The 17,770-nt window shown below is 47.0% G+C and overlaps 1 protein-coding gene across 1 annotated transcript in view; it reads right to left on the reverse strand.

The window, feature by feature from the left end:
- The window catches only part of COL24A1 (collagen type XXIV alpha 1 chain), an 897,023-nt gene that overhangs the window by 289,617 nt on the left and 589,636 nt on the right, over positions 1-17,770 (reverse strand). The window contains exon 26 of the mRNA XM_086954096.1: positions 9,726-9,779. Coding sequence (XP_086810222.1) covers positions 9,726-9,779 — 54 coding nt within the window. The remainder of the gene's footprint in view (positions 1-9,725; positions 9,780-17,770) is intronic.

A 17,770-nucleotide genomic window follows, 5' to 3' on the forward strand; every position in this document is an offset into this window, starting at 1 on the left:
TGTTGTTGTAGGCTTAAATGTTGAATAGATTCGGATGGTTTATAACAAATGATGAAGATTAGATACAACACATTGAACTAAATCGAAGTGTATAGACAGTAAGGAGACTGATAGTGATAAAGGTTCAGTAATAAAGAAATGCGTATCTTCTTTAGTTTCAATCAGATTTAGTGCAAGAACCAACATTTAGTATTATGTATAGAAGAAAGCTTCAGACCTCCTTTACGGATTGGCAGATGATGCCACCCCTGATGGTCCTGCCGTTCCCCCACTTCATTTAAAGAGATGGGGAACCACTTGGTTTTCTAAGACAAAGCCTCAGCCGACTCTTCCATCAGAAACTTTTAACCGGAGGTTTGCTCAAAGAAGGGCCGCTGGCATTAGAGCATCCAAAGACATGCCTGGCCTTTTAATGCTGTTTTTTTGTGTTTGCTCCCATTATGCTAATCATGGTGGACATGATTAGTAAAAAAAAGTTAATGATGTCAAAGGCCCTGGCAGAAGTCTCCCAGCACGTCTCGTTCATTGTTTTTCAATTTTCCAACTTGCTAGCTGGGATCTCAAGATATGGTGGAAAACTCGCTGGTGAAATGCAAAGGTCGAATGAACAAGTTGGCAGACCACCCACCAGGGTCTGAATTAACCTTCTGGTAAGAAAGTCAGGTTTGGTCCTGGTGGAGGAGGATGATGACACTTATATTTAACACTTTATACACCCAAATCTCTAGAGGTGTGACTTGAGTGCTGATGAATTCAAAAGAAGTAGCTCAGCTATTGTGTTGTTAGTTAAGTCTTTTATGTCATTTTGTATTAATATAGATAAACGAGTGCAAATGGTTGACTGCATCCACCGCATGGGATAATATAGGCACATCCTGTTGGAGACAATCCTGGCTTTGCCTCAGCTTCATGTTATATCTTGCCATTTCATGATACACCCATTCCTATTTGTTCATGCAACTACATGCTTTACATCTTGGCACGTCTAGTTGCAGTCCTTCATAGCTGTTTTCTAAACAAAATGTCAGTTTACATCTTAACGCTTGGAGTGAGGGTCAATCCTGTTTTTTTAATCATATATGTTGTTTACATCTTGGCACTTCTGGTTATGGCCTCTCCTAGTTGTTTACTTCTTCTGATATAGCCCCTCCTTGTTGCTTAATCATCTACATATTACGTTTGTTACATCTTGGCAGTTCTAGCCATGGTACATCCACATGTTTGCACTCATCTATCCGCTTGTTACATCCTACCATAGTTGTTTACTCATCTACCTGTTTGCTACATCATGTCTTAGTTGTTTATTCATCTGCTCAGGCCGTATTATACATTGTGCCCTGGGGGCGCTTTGTGCGCCCCCAGGGTACAGAGGTATTACAGAAGGGTCTGTAGATGCTTGAGCAGCCCCTTTGTAATACTGATAGGCCTGATGCACATGTAGCGCCAGTGCTATCATGAGGGGCGTTCCCTCATTTGCATGGGGCGTGTCTGCATGCAAATGAGGGAATCTCTTTGCCTCTGAACCCACGCCGTATTACAGACACTGGTGTGGATGCATTGCAAGCAAGCCCTTGGGAGGTGTCCTCACAGTGAGTCACAAGTAGGTGATTAGTGTGCCCCCTAAAGGCAGCCCTCTGGAGAACACGAAAGGGGTCCCATGGACTCCCAGTTATCCCCTGCAGGTGTGTGCAGTCACTTACTGCACCCACCTACAGAAAGATCTTTCTCCCTTCCTTAAAGTGCAGAGGACAAGCTGTCTTCCCTGTGAAACACAGAGAGGCGTTGAAGCAGCCACTCTGTATTTGAATGAATGCGCTGCCCCTCGGTCAGCACGAGTTTACGGCTGCCCTGGTGGCAGCGCGTTCATCCTAATAGGGTGCACTTTCATTGTATATGCCCGGCGCACCTGCTTTAACGCGCACTGTGGTGCAAACAGGGACAGGGTGCCCTTCCTATAACATGGCTCCTGCTTGTTACTTCCTACCCTAGTTGTTTACTCATCAGTCTGTTTGTAACTCTCTACCTTAGTTGTTTACTCGTTCACATGTTTGCTAAATCAGTTCCTTAATTCATGTGTACCACAGGAGTGTCGATTATCTTTGGGTATTGTGGGGTGCTCGCCACAATGTAAAGAAAATGTGGCTACTTTTTAAAGAACATTTCTATAATATGTATTCATTAGGCTGCTATATCAATTTTAAGCAACAGCAAAACAAATTTCATCGGAATAAGGTAATTTAACCATAAAACAACACTCTCCTTGCACTTTGCATATTCTGATTCTCCCCACACCTACAACTATAATGATGGCCTGCTATGTCGCACGTCCCTTAATTTAGCAACTTGTGTGTAAGCAGCTGCAAACACACCAATGCATTTTCACTTTTTGATTACAATTCTATCAAACTCATGTCACAGGTGGAGCGTTAAAAGGTTGTTAAAGATTCCACTGGTGCACATACTCCAGGTCGGATGTCTTGTGATCCTCTCGCTCTCTATTTGAGGAACAGGAAGTCCCTGATGGCAACTGTTGAATCACTGCAGAGCGTGACAAATGTGGAAAACCTTCTTCCTAAAATAAATGACCCTAGCATGTGTCTGATTTCTCTTTCGTTCCGGGCGAAACAGACTTAATAGAATTACCATAATTCCGTAGTGATTTAAAATGAACACACCATGATACAACATGTAGACTGAATGAAACAAACTTTCCGCTGGTTCATTCATAATATGCTAAACTTCGAATCATTTTCTAAGTAACGCCGTTAAACAGTGAGATTGCGGATCTTGGCAAGTGGCACTGACGGCTTCCTAGGCCACCCTCCTGAACTTTAAAGAGCTGCACACTCCCACAGGGAAATCTGTTTCTGTAATCAGAGATTGCAAATCTTTTCAGCTTCTTCAAAGTACTTGCATATCTCCTAAATATGGCTCTAGAGCACACAACAACGTTAACAAGGTTTAAACAGAGGTAAACTTGCAAGATTGTGTAAGCCTATTCAAATACTACAACATGCGTAGTTTACATCTACGCGCGTGCCTAGTTCATGGTTAAGTATACATTGCCGGACATTTCATTAGGCTCCTATACAGTCTACATGTGTAATTGCATATTATTGAAAGTGGATGCCTGTTTTCCTAACCCTACACCGGCACAATGTTCTAATTTGCATCCATTATGTACAAACAATTCGATTCCATGCATGACACCTCGTCGTACAGTAGCCCTGCACAATCCAGCACAGACCGGGCCACCCTTCTGCATGAAGGCGCCACTTAAGGCTGGTGCAGCCGAGTGTAAGTCAGGTGTTCTGCTCAGAAGCAAGTGGATGTCTCCTGTGCAAGACTCTGACACGCCCCTGGGAGAAGCTGCTTCTACCTAATATATGATATTTACAAATGCATATTGTATGCATTCTGCAATATTACCCTGTTAATTGCAAGATCATGATGCAAGCAAGATTTACAACTTTTTGCATCTATAATTCAAAGCCATGCACAGGAAATGTTTAATGAATTTGAACCTGGACTCCACATTTCGACAGGGATGCTAGTTGATGTGGTAATACTGTACCCAGTAAATACTGACACCACACACTTCGAAATGGGGAATACAGCAGCTGTACCACATGACTTCCCCAACACCATGCTGTGAAACTAGGAACATTGTGGTTTTTCTGTGCATAACTTACGTTATGTTTAATCTGTTAAACTTTGTACTGGGAAAACAAGTGCAAGATTTGCACACCGCTTTTATGCCAGGTTTGGACCAGAGAAGGCCCACCCGCCACATGCCAGACCTACCAGTGAGGATCTGAGTGGTGAAAGTGCATCCGCCATTGCGACAAATGCACCTTCTTAACTGTAGAATGCCAAGCAGGCTTTCATGTTTTTGTGGCCCTCTTTTCAGCAACAAACTCCAAAGTATGTTTCAATGTTGAAAAGCAATATGCCCCTGATGAGAAGGGCATGTTCTTCCTAACTATTAGGAACATTTGTACATTGTTCTTCCATGGGGCAGCCATACCTCACAGAGTGGTCATGGGCTGTGCTTAATTTGTGAATGAATAAGTGATGGGCCAAAGGTTTTACTCCAAGTCAGCAGTCGGTGCTGCTGAATGTCAGCATGCCAAATACCAATGATGCATAGTCTTGATTCCTCCTCATGTCTCTGTTATCCACCACTAGACACTCCTACCCTTTCCACACTCTTGCAGGTTCCTGTTTTCTCATGTTGTCATGTTTTCTCTGCCTTTCTCTGTGTCCGTCTTTCCTATTCGTTTGTTTTCCACTCTCTTGCTCTGGGTCAAGGTCTCATTTTAAAGGTGCACCTGGCGCAATGAAGAAAAATGCACCTAATTATGATGAATGCGCTACCCCCAGGGCAGCTGCAAACTTGCGCTGCCCTTGGGGCAGCGCATTCATGTGAAAAACAGAGCGACTGCTTTGAAGCTGCTCTGTGTTTTCACAGTGCAGGCGGCAACACACCTGGACTGTAAAGGGGGCATAGCAATCCCCATGCAGGCGGGTGGAGTGAGTGGCTGCATCCGCCTGCAAGGGCTGCCATCAGGGGGCGCATTAGTAGTGGCGCACTGTCAGTGTGCCTCCTGAAAGCGTCTTTGCCTCGGTGCCCACGTCTGTAATGTGGCGCATCACCATGCAAATGAGGAAACGCCCTCTAATTATAGCCCTGGCGCTTTATGTGCGCCAGTACTAGCAGTATTACAGAAGAGGGCGCACAAGCGTCTGCGGACCCTTCTATAATTCCACAATGCCACAGGGGCGCGCAAAGCAGGCGCAAACCCCTGTTGCGCCCCCAGGGCACTTATATAATACTGCCCCAGGTGGCCACCCTGAAACCACCAGCTCAAATTAAGTACTGAAGGAAAACTCAGAGGTGGTTACCCTGCGTTAAATTAGGCAAGCCGATCAGCACTTCGACCGGCCTGTCCTTTGGCGGACCGGTTGCCAAGTCAAAGATTTCTGACGGTGGAGTCAGCAGGGCGCTCTAGTATTGGAAACCCAGGGGTTCTCTCACCACTAAGTAAGGCGAGGGAACTTCAGGTCTGGTGGAAGGGGTGCTCTTGCTTTGCATGTCGCAGAGCGGCGGCCTGCTTTACGAAAAGACAGGTCGACAAAGAATATGTAAATTCCCAAACGTCTGCATTTGGATACAGACAACAACTGAAGACACAAATGGTCTGATTCACAGATGGTCTGACCGTCTATTGTTAGTTTATTGCCTTTTTTATAGGGCACATTCTGCAACTGATGTGTCCTCGTATCGCTTCCTGCGATCCGGGGACTTTCCATATGGTTCCGGGGTTACCACCAAAAAGTCTGGTTCAGTTTGTGGGGATGGGTTGGGGTACTGCGCTTCGATCTTGTTCTTGAACTCTTGACACCGATGACGTCTTGTTAAAGTGCTGAATATGTGGTCTGATTGGGGACTCCAAAATCGAGCCTTTGGCGGTGAAGGGCGCATTAATTAATACACATGGGTGGTTTTAAAATGATTGACCTTACGCTTCCGCAGTTCCAAGTCAGCGTCAGCAGCGTCGTTGCGCAATCGTGGACGCTTTTGGCACACAGCGCGCCTGTTGCTGCATTGGCAGTATAAAAATAGTGTTCAGAGGTAGCGTACAGCTTTTGAGTTTTCCTGCCGGTCTAAAGCGAAATGCGGTCCAACTCCTTTCCCTTTGTTCACAATTGGACGCATTTCACTCGCTGTCCCCGTGGAGGACAAATCACAGCCTGCCTTTGGCAGCGCACAGCAGGAAAGTCGTGGACCGCGTTTGCGGGAGTCTAATGACGAGTTTAAAACGGAATAAGGGATTCAAAGCTGTTTTTTTCATTTTTATATAATAATGGCACTAAATCATTCATGAAATATGTGCACACCAGTTCAACACTTTTAAACATCACAGAATGCTTGAAGAGTGAACATTAGAATGCCGGGTTCACATTTAGTGGTTCAGATATTTGCGAAGCTGGCAATGTGAAAAAAACCCAACATAAACAATATTCTGCTTACATTGTTGAAATATTAAACACTGCAATTCATACAGCAATCATCCACGAGCTGCAGAATATGAAGGCAATGGGACAGTCTTACGTTATGCATTCATATATGTGCTTTCTTAATTCTACCAGCTAATATCTGAAGTTTGTATGGGTTTTTGGCGCCTTTGATTTGTGACATTACAAACCCAAGACTCCCTGATTGACCGGGAGTGTCCTCGATCTGGCTGGGGTCTCCAAGCTGCACCATCAAGCGGTCTCCAGAACCAAAATGAAAGCTTTAAGTACTTCACCCTCTGAGTGACTGCTTTCACCCCCCCTCCCCAAACCGACGCGCCATATGTTCAGTGGCGGCTCCTCCACTATGGTGGTGGAGTACTGCCCCACTACTTTTAAGCATGTTCCAAGTAGAAACATAAAATGATAATATCTTAGAGTTATTATCATGTTATGCTTCGTGTTTTGCTGCTCTTTGTGGGCGGGCGGGTGGGGGGGCATTGGCTTCTCTGCTCTTGGAGTAGGGGAGGATTGGTTTGCCCCCTCCTAAATGTGCAATGCCTGTTTGGTTGGCCCTCTCGGGCAGCACAAACCAGTCATGCGCACTTTCCCCATTCTCCATGCAGGCTGCATTACAGCCTGCATGGAGAACATGCTCACCTCTCCAGCCCGTGGCTGAACACTGTATCAAGGCGCTCATAATGCTGCATTGCAACGTTGTGATTGGCTTAGGGGAGGGGGCCTAGCTGCCTGCTTCCTGTTTCTGGAGTCGGAGGCAGGAGAGCAGGAGCAGAGAAGTGGTACCCGGTCTCAAGGTAAGTTTTTGTTTATATTTCACCCCGCGTGACCTGTTCCTGCGACACCCCCAAGAGTCATGCTAACCACTACTGCACATGTTGTAGGTTGCGGTGACTGGGATTGGGCAGCAGGAGGTGTTACAGAGTACAGTGTTACTGGGGAGATCTGCGACTCATTTACTTAGGTAGTGTAGAAACTGTGATAGATTGTCAGCACCACAGGGAATAATAATTTTTGCCAAACGTTACGTCTTGACCCCAGCTAAAGCAGCGCTTTTGCAGTTTCAGATAAATACAGTTATCTTTGCTGCCTCCTGCAGGTAGTGCAACCTTGCCATATGGACAGGCAATGACTCCTATGTAAAGAGGAGGCGGCAGCAGGAATTCAGCAAAAAAAGACCATACAGCTCCCGTGGCTCTATAAGGAAGGAACTGCTAGGGAGTGGTAGGTGTCTGTGGTAATGCAGTTGTGGTTCAAGAGCCGGGGGCAACCGGGAGGATTGATATTCTGACACTGGGGGACTGAGAAAGGAGAGGACATACAAAGGAGAAACTGGGAAAAGGGACTTGATTTGAGCAGAGGAAGAGATTGGAGATACTACACTTAAGACTAAGAAGGAAATCCCACACTAAAGGGAATGCTGAAGGAAAAATGATAGAAAGACCTTACACTCGTGAAGAATAGGATCAGAGATCCTGTATAGATGTGCAACAAGGAGGGGAATCTTGCACTGATGGAAGACAAGAATGGAGATCCTGAGTGAAGGAAAGACTGTCGCAGAGAACAAGAGCAAATCGAAAGAAATGTTCAAATTGAAGACGACTTTCACTCTGGGAGTAGTAGGAGGAAGACCACAGATAACCCGCAAAGGAAATGGAAATGCGACAACAGAAGAAAACTAAGAGAGACGAAAATCCCCAGAGAACCAGAAAAGAGGATGTTCTGGTCTGGATTCAGCACTTGAGCGCCAGTATTGTGAGGCAACAGGCTGCACTAAGTAGAGACGGGGAGGTAGTTCATATAATGAAGCATGAATAATGAGGACAACACTTCACTGTGGACATTGGAGAATGTTGGCATCTGTTGAGGCAAGAGATATTGGAAGATCCTTCAGTATTTGGAGTTGGGGAAATCTTAACACGAGGGGGGAATTGTGAGAAAGGCCATGCACTAAGTAGGATCTAAAATGATGAATCTCCATTGATTTGCAGACGTAAAGTCAAACTCCGCTTGATGAAAGGTTTAAGGGAGATCCAGTGATAAACAATGAGCTAATTAATACATTTCTACAGCTCACTTATTGGGTAAAAACTAAAGTGTTTTAGGTATTGTGAATGTGAATAAGAAAATGAGGATTAAGTGTGATGAAGGTCCAGTGGTGAAAAGAAACTACAAAAATACCCCATGCTGGTGTAGCTTTAGAAATTAAATGTCCAACACAGTGAAAACTGGATTAGGGATAGATCTGGAACTTAAGAAAATTGATGATGCCCCTAAGGACAGTCAAACCTACAATGGGAGAAGAGCCAAAACATACACTTGGTGATGGTGGTTAAACCTTACTTTGGAAGCGGCAAGGGATAGTGATTCTGTAATACTGCCTGAACTGTGGAGTAAGAGCCTGTTAACTTGGAACTGTACATGAAAATGTTCAACTCCTGTAAGAGTGGAAACGGGCCTCAACTTAGTACAGGGACCAAAATACTCTGGAATTAAAGTTTACCAAGCATGGTTGAACATAGCAACAGGGCCCTCTTTGTCTTTGGGGATAATAACCATGGTCTCTTAGAGTCCATCTAGCACTATACACCAGACCTGGGGCGCCTGAACCCAATCATGGTGCTACAGTGCTGTGCACAAAGATAATATTTCAACCTCTACCATTCAGTCCAGTGCCAACACTTCTAAAACGGATGGGCTAGGACTTGTGCCTTAGTCATAGTCACAGGAGTCACAGTTTAGATGCTTGTAGTTGCCAAGATGTCATCTTTGGAAGCAGGAGACCCATCTTATGCCATCTTTCAGTCTTTTCATTCCCACTTAACCAAACTGTGTAGTGCTAGAAAGCAACACTATACACTTTGGGCGATCTTATACATTGCGCCCTGGGATGCAACATGCGTGTGTGCCCACTTTGTGTGCCACTAGGACACCATGGTATTACAGAAGAGGCTGCAGATGCTTCTGCTGCCCTTTCTCTAATGCTATTAGCACTAATGCGCACATGGTATAAGCGCTATTTTCAGAAGTCGATCCCTCCTTTGCATGGGGGCATGGTCCCAAGCAAATGAGGAAATCGCTTTGCAAACAAGGGTGCAGAGACAAACAGGTCCTGAGGAGGTGCACAGACAGCCATTGAAGGCAGCCATTTGGGGAGGCAAAGGGGGGCCCATTGAGCCCCCTGACAACTCCCTTACAGACAGTGGCTGTGTCAAACTATACCCGCCTGCAGGGGGTGCTGGGTGACCTCTACCTGCACTGTGAATCATGGAGCGGCAAGTCTATGAGGCATGCCATATCATCTCTGGCCAATCAAAACTCTCCATTTTACAGTGCCTAACAAAAACTAAACAACCATTATCACAAAAATACAGACAACATTCTGTGTAAACTAATAACAAAGCAGGCTTCAAACAAGGGAAACGACTCCTCATTTCATCTGATCGAGGCGTGAGCTTCTACTGTTAAAAGCTGTCTTGTACCATCTTGTCAGAACGGGCTCACTAGTGGATCTCGAGTACAATGTGTAAGTGATAATTGCATACCAGCCTGTTTAGCACATACGTCGTGGGAAATGTTTGTCCCTCAGTCTCAACTCAGTCATCAGCTTCAACAATTAAAACACGCGTTTGGCGCCCTCTTCCCCCAAATCTGCAGACAATTGGTGCGTCCAAGCGCGCATGCCTTACCACAATGCCTTTCTCTCCAGGGGGGCCCTCCGGACCTGGAATCCCACGCTCTCCCTGTGAAAAATAAGCACACAAACAAATACTGTATTTTGTAACAGATATTTACTTTTTAGTTCACAGCATAGTAAATTAGACACGTTTGTATTTTTTTTATAATTTCTCCAAATACTAGGAATGTTTAAATTGACATTTTAAAGTGCTAGTAAATGAAACGCACCCTAATAATGTAACCCAAGAACTCAGTAGCACGTTTTCACTGCCCACGCATGCAGGTACTCTACATGATTTAATGAACGGATTTGATTAAAACATGATACTGGGGCTGTTAATACGCTGAGTGATTCACGGGACGGTGAAGTCCATGTACCTACTGCAGGTCTGTGCTCACATACCTCGGCGCTGCGTTGTGCACGAAACACGCGCATTTAAAAGGAAAACAAATTCTTTCAGTGACAGCATTTTATGCATCTGTTGATGGATTAACAGTCAGCGTTGCATTAGCGGCGCTCCATGTGCATCTGTTTAATGGCTTAGGAGCTTCATGAAACGAATGAGCGAGGAGGACGGGGCGCGGATAGGCCCAGCACATCTTGGGGGATGCCGAGCCCAGGGTGGTAGGTGAACTACTGTCCTAAGGAAAGGCGCTTCTAAATGATAGCATGTGTGCAACGCACACCCTTGCACGTGCATCAATCATTGCGAAGATGAGGAGCTGAGGGCCTCTGGGCAGATTTCCATTAACGCATCAAAACATAAGCGGGAGGGGGTGTGACTTTCCATCCACCTTACCCTCCCTGGCACCCGAGAGCACACCGAAAAAGGATCCGAGGGACGAGGACGCTCTCTCATACATTCAGGGCCGACCTTTGCATGGGAGAACGTCATTTGTGTACAGTGCCTTCGTTACAACAGGATGAGCTATAGTCGCACTGCAAATATTTATGTTGGAGCCGCTCGGGCGCTCGGTAACAGGCTCCAGTTCTGATTTCCCCCTGGAGTTCAACCTACATCTTTGCTTCTTTACGTACATGTAGATCAAACCCTTGCAAAGTCTGTTTCTGAAATGCGGCCTGGACCTTTTCCATGTGTTGATTGGTTGTTCATTAGCAGGATACTTTGGTATGATGATGATGGTGGCATACGGAGAATTAGAACCCTGGCGGGTATGAGGTGGGGGCACTGAAGACAATGGAGTAGGAGAGGGCCATTAATGGGGGGCATAGGCCTGCTGTTCCAGCATTCCAATGTGTGTTCTTCTGTTTCTCTCTGTTGGTTGGTTACGCAGTAGCAAAACACTTTGGTATGTATGACGATGGTGCCATACAGAGAATTAGAACCCTGGCGGGTATGGGGGTGGGGGCGGGGTACTGACGACAGCGAAGTAGGAGAGGGGCATTAATGGGTGGCATAGACCTGCTGTTCCAGCATTCCCATGTGTGGTCTTCTGTTTCTCTCTGTTGGTTGGTTACTCAGTAGCAAAACACTTTGGTATGTATGACGATGGTGCCATACAGAGAATTAGAACCCTGGCGGGTATGGGGGGGGCGGGATACTGACGACAGCGAAGTAGGAGAGGGCCATTATTGGGTGGCATAGACCTGCTGTTCCAGCATTCCCATGTGTGGTCTTCTGTTTCTCTCTGTTGGTTGGTTACTCATTAGAAAAACACTTTGGTATGTATGACGATGGTGACATACGGAAAATTAAAACCCTGGCGGGTATGGTGGGGGCACTGACAACAGCGAAGTAGGAGAGAGCCATTAATGGGGGGCATAGGCCTGCTGTTCCAGCATTCCAATGTGTGTTCTTCTGTTTCTCTCTGTTGGTTGGTTACTCATTAGCAGAACACTTTGGTATGTATGACGATGGTGCCATACGGAGAATTAGAACCCTGGCGGGTATGGGAGGTACTGACGACAGCGAAGTAGGAGAGGGCCATCAATGGGGGGCATAGGCCTGCTGTTCCAGCATTCCCATGTGTGGTCTTCTGTTTCTCTCAGTTGGTTGGTTACTCATTAGAAAAACACTTTGGTATGTATGACAATGGTGCCATACGGAGAATTAGAACCCTGGCGGGTATGGGGGGGGGTACTGACGACAGCGAAGTAGGAGAGGGCCATAAATGGGGGGCATAGGCCTGCTGTTCCAGCATTCCATTGTGTGTTCTTCTGTTTATCTCTATTGGTTGGTTACTCATTAGCAGAACGCTTTGGTATGTATGACAGTGGGGTTGGGTGGGGGCCTGAAGACAACGGAGTAGGAGAGGGCCATTAATGGGTGGTATAGACCTGCTATTCCAGCTTTCCAATGTGTGTTCTTCTGTTTCTCTCTGTTGGTTGGTTACTCATTAGCAGAACACTTTGGTATGTATGACGATGGTGCCATACAGAGAATTAGAACCCTGGCGGGTATGGGGGCGGGGGCGGGGTACTGACGACAGCGAAGTAGGAGAGGGCCATTAATGGGTGGCATAGACCTGCTGTTCCAGCATTCCCATGTGTGGTCTTCTGTTTCTCTCAGTTGGTTGGTTACTCATTAGAAAAACACTTTGGTATGTATGACAATGGTGCCATACGGAGAATTAGAACCCTGGCGGGTATGGGGGGGGTACTGACGACAGCGAAGTAGGAGAGGGCCATAAATGGGGGGCATAGGCCTGCTGTTCCAGCATTCCATTGTGTGTTCTTCTGTTTATCTCTATTGGTTGGTTACTCATTAGCAGAACGCTTTGGTATGTATGACAGTGGGGTTGGGTGGGGGCCTGAAGACAACCGAGTAGGAGAGGGCCATTAATGGGTGGTATAGACCTGCTATTCCAGCTTTCCAATATGTGTTCTTCTGTTTCTCTCTGTTGCTTGGTTACTCATTAGCAGAACACTTTGGTATGTATGACGATGGTGACATATGGAAAATTAAAACCCTGGCGGGTATGGTGGGGGCACTGACGACAGCGAAGTAGGAGAGGGCCATTAATGGGTGGTATAGACCTGCTGTTCCATCTTTCCAATGTGTGTTCTTCTGTTTCTCTCTGTTGGTTGGTTACTCATTAGCAGAACACTTTAGTATGTATGACGGTGGTACCATATGGAGAATTAGAACCCTGGCGGGTATGGGGTGGGGGTACTGACGACAGCGAAGTAGGAGAGGGCCATTAATGGGGGGTATAGGCCTGCTGTTCCAGCATTCCAATGTGTGTTCTTCTGTTTCTCTCTGTTGGTTGGTTACTCATTAGCAGAACACTTTGGAATGTATGACGATGGTGCCATACAGAGAATTAGAACCCTGGCGGGTATGGGGGGGCGGGATACTGACGACAGCGAAGTAGGAGAGGGCCATTAATGGGTGGCATAGACCTGCTGTTCCAGCATTCCCATGTGTGGTCTTCTGTTTCTCTCTGTTGGTTGGTTACTCATTAGAAAAACACTTTGGTATGTATGACGATGGTGACATACGGAAAATTAAAACCCTGGCGGGTATGGTGGGGGCACTGACAACAGCGAAGTAGGAGAGGGCCATTAATGGGGGGCATAGGCCTGCTGTTCCAGCATTCCAATGTGTGTTCTTCTGTTTCTCTCTGTTGGTTGGTTACTCATTAGCAGAACACTTTGGTGTGTATGAAGGTGGGGTTGGGTGGGGGCACTGAAAACAACGGAGTAGCTGAGGGCCATTAATGGGTGGCATAAACCTGCTGACCCAGCATTCCAATGTGAGTTCTTTTGTTTCTCTCTGTTTTATTTCTATATATATCTATACTCATCTGCGTGACCTACATGGGCTCAGGGTGGGGAACCAGATCAAATTCAAAGCCCTGAGCTATATGTTCAGGATTAAAGCAGGCACAGCACCAAAATACCTACAAGCATTAGTCCATCCCTACATACCCAAACGCAACCTACGGTCACAATCCGCAGCTAATTTCTGTGTGCCTAGGTTCAAACTATCAAGAATGGGAGGCAGATCATTCTCACACCTAGGACCATCTCTCTGGAATGAATTTCCTCCCCATACCTGCAAAGAGGAAAACTACTCTAGGTTCAGGAAAAACATAAAAACCTGGTAGTTCAACCAATAACAAGAACGATCCTGCGGGTTCCCTATCATTCTTTTGTGCTGAGTCACGGCGCCGGGAAACCCTTTTTGGGTAGCTGAGCGCCTTATAAGCTTAACAAATAAAATAAAATAAATAAATCTATATCTACACCCGATGTGGACATATTTTTGTAGGCTGCATTTGGAGCAAGATATTTAAGTCAGACGATATTTCTGTAGCCAAGCTCCTCCCATCAGTAGGACCCTTCACTTACAATCCCTCCCTCAACACTCCTATCACACCTACAGCGGGCATTAACACCCCGCTCGCCGCTGACAGCACAGTTCCCACCCATAACACACCTAACTTAGTCCAGCACCAGAATAACACGCATTCCGACAATTCCCCCCCCTTTGTCCCCCCCATTCTCTGTCCTCATTACCCTCCAACCATCTTCGCAGAACGTACCCCTCTCCTAATTTAACTCCCCCTCCCCTCAACAGGACCATCTCCAATCCCACTTCCCCGCCTACTCTCAGCCCCCACTACCCTCCTTACACCCCCAACACGGCTACCAGTCTCCCTGCCTTCACCTTGTCCCCCCGCCTACCACCAATGCCCCCACCCATAACACCAACTTCCTTCCTACCTCATCCACACCCCTCCCGTCCAAAACCTCTCGCATCCCTAACCCCATCCCGCACACCAACACAACGCAGACCTGCTCGAACACCAGCCCTCCCTCCCACCTGCACACGAATCCCCTGGCCAGCCATTCACCCCTGACTGCCACTCCCACCCCCATCACCTACCCTACGATGGAATACATCACGGCCACCCTCACTCAGATCAAAGAAGACATTCACGCCATCAAAGAACTACTCTCCACACGCCCCATACACCGCCCACCCACCTCCACCCCCCCTCCCAAATTGTCTCCTACTCCGCCGGCGGACCCCCACCCTCATCACGCCCCACACCAGGCGTCAATCCCTGCTCATAGGTGCAGCAACTGCCCTCGTCCCCCGCATCGCCCCTGCAACCCCTCACACATCTACACCTCCCCGCCAAACTTGTCCCCCACCCCTCCGAATAACTCTCGCACCCAGCTATCCCCCAATCTCACATCAATCCCAGCTCTTAATCGCAACAACCGCCCTCGCCACACCCACAACTCTTCTTCTGACCTCGACACACTCACCCTTCTCCGCTCCTATAACCCAGCCCCCCAAACTCACACAAGCACCCCACACCGCAACATTCCCACGATACACCCAAATCCCCCTAGACCACCCACACTAAACTGCAGATTCTCCATCCCCAATAACCTTAGAAAAGTCCCTCTCTCGCTAGAACCGTGTAACACCCTCTACACACCCCGTCTCAAATGCGCTCTTCTCAACTGCAGATCGGCCACGAAACACTCAGCAGCCATTGCTGAGCTCCTCTTATCGCGGGACCTTGACCTAATCATCCTGACTGAAACTTGGCTAACTGAATATTCGACACCCATAATGGACATTCTGGTTCCTCCCAACTACCACATTATCAGGCTCGACAGAACAGGCCAAATAGGTGGCGGAATCGCATGCATATACAGGAACAACCTCTCTGTTCAGAAAGCCAATTCCACATCCCTACCATCACCAACATCCTGGGAATACATCTGCCTCGACATTATTAGTGAGGGCAAACCGATATGCTCTCTTCACAGCATTTACCACCCACCCAGGGACAACCTCACCTTTTCCCAACAAATCATGGATATGATCTCAACCAATTCCGGACGCCAGCTCACCCAAATATACCTTGGTGACTTCAACCTCCATTGGAACGACCGCAACGACGCGGTGGTGAATAGTCTTAAAAATTTCCTCGATGCCCTTAACCTCTCCCAAATATGCAACAGCCCGACCCACGAGAAAGGCTCTACCATCGACCTGATCATCTCCAAAGAGGACTCTATCCAACTCGAATCCATCCAACCCTGTGACTGGTCAGATCATCATATTATCACATTCTTTATCAACGAAAAAGTCAAAGTCAACCCGGCGCAACTCTCCAAGCCCAAAGTCTGGAAAAGAGACTCGAAAAAGCTCAACCCAGGCTCTCTGCCCCCTAACAGTTGCAATCTCCTACTCCCTCCTGCAGGCGCCTCGGACGTCCAAACTCTGACGGACCACTATCTCAACACTATGACCTCTATAATTAATGAGGCTGCACCTATGCAGCTAAAAAGAGTCTCTACTAAAATCTCCAAACCATGGTACGAAGGGAGTCTCAATGAAGATAGAAGAGACATGCGAATGGCAGAACGGACCTGGAGATCAGCCCCCTCCGCAATGCACCTAAAGGAGTTGAAGAAAAAGAGAAACGCCTACTTCAGGAAAATAAAACGCTCAAAATCGGACTTCTTCAGCCTCCAACTTAACCAAGCAAAAAACCGCCCAAGAAATCTGTTTGAGCTAATCAAATCGCAATCCAAGGAACAACCACAACCACTCAACACTGGTCGTGAGGCACCGTCCTGTGAAGACTTCGCTGCTTTCTTTATCCAAAAAACTGACAAAATAAAAAACGATCTCCTCATTGACGCAAGCCTCTACTCCAAACCCAAATGCCTAGCACCCGCTGAACCAAAAAACAATGCTACATGGTCAACCTTTGACACATACTCGGAAGAAGAAATTGGCAAATTACTCAGCACCCTGAAACCATCCAATCACCTCACGGACCCCCTCCCTGCCTTCGCAGTAAAAGACTTTACCCCTTTGCTTCTCCCTCTCTGGACTAAAATCATCAACAGCTCTCTCCAACAAGGAAGCATACCTGACTCCCTCAAAGTTGGTCAGGTCACACCTCTACTAAAGAAACCAACAGCCGACCCCTCTGACCTCAACAATTACCGTCCCATCACCAATATCCCCACTCTCGCCAAACTGCTGAAAAATGCGCACAACTACAATTGACTAAACACATTGAGCAATTCGATCTCCTCAACCCTCACCAGTCAGGCTTCCGAGCAGGACACAGCACAGAAACTGCTATGACTCACATAATTGACGACGCACTTCAAATGCTAGACAAAAACGACACCTGCCTCCTCATCCTTCTTGATCTCTCCTCAGCATTCAACACCGTTAAACATGAGAATCTACTAGAACTACTAAACACAAGAATGGGCTTATCTGGAACTGTCCTCAAATGGTTCACTTCCTTTCTGCACAACAGGTCGCAGAATTTCAAGAGCAACAACCTGATGTCTTCGCCAATACCTGTAACGCTAGGCGTCCCCCAAGGATCCTCTCTATCCCCAACTTTGTTCAACCTAGTCATGGAACCTCTCACCACCTTGCTACAAGCATCCAATGTACACTTTCACATGTACGCCGATGACACCCAACTTTACCTCAAATTACAATCACCCAATGACATCCTGCTCCTGAACTCAACGATCAGATGCACCCAATCCTGGCTTGCCGACAATCACCTCAAACTCAATGCCCTGAAAACAGAGTTCCTTCTGATCTCACCTCCAGCGAAGATATCCACCACTCAACATTGGCTTAAACTCCTAACCGCACTCGGTGTCCAACCCACCATCGTGGACTCAGCAAAATCTTTAGGCATAACACTCGACACCAATCTCGGCATGCAGCAACATATCAGCCAGGCAACAAAGGGAGCGAACTTCCAGATCAATACTCTGAGGAAACTTAAACCCTACCTCCCAGCCAAAGACTTCCAAACTGCGGTACAAGCACTAGTCATCCCACGAATTGAATACGGCAGCACCGCCCTCTGCGGACTCCCACTAACTACAACCGTACCACTAAAAGCGTCTCTAAATGCTGCAGCGAGACTCATCACTGGGTCAAAAAAGCGCTCCCACATTACCCCCGACTTGAAGTCCCTGAATTGGCTGCCTTTTGAAGCCAGAATACATCTGAAAATCGCCTGCATGACACACAAGGCGGTACACCTAAAATCACCCGGCTACCTTGCTCAGAAATTG

The sequence above is a fragment of the Lissotriton vulgaris genome, chromosome 1_1 (assembly GCF_964263255.1).
Source record: "Lissotriton vulgaris chromosome 1_1, aLisVul1.2, whole genome shotgun sequence".
NCBI classification, from domain to species: Eukaryota; Metazoa; Chordata; class Amphibia; order Caudata; family Salamandridae; genus Lissotriton; species Lissotriton vulgaris.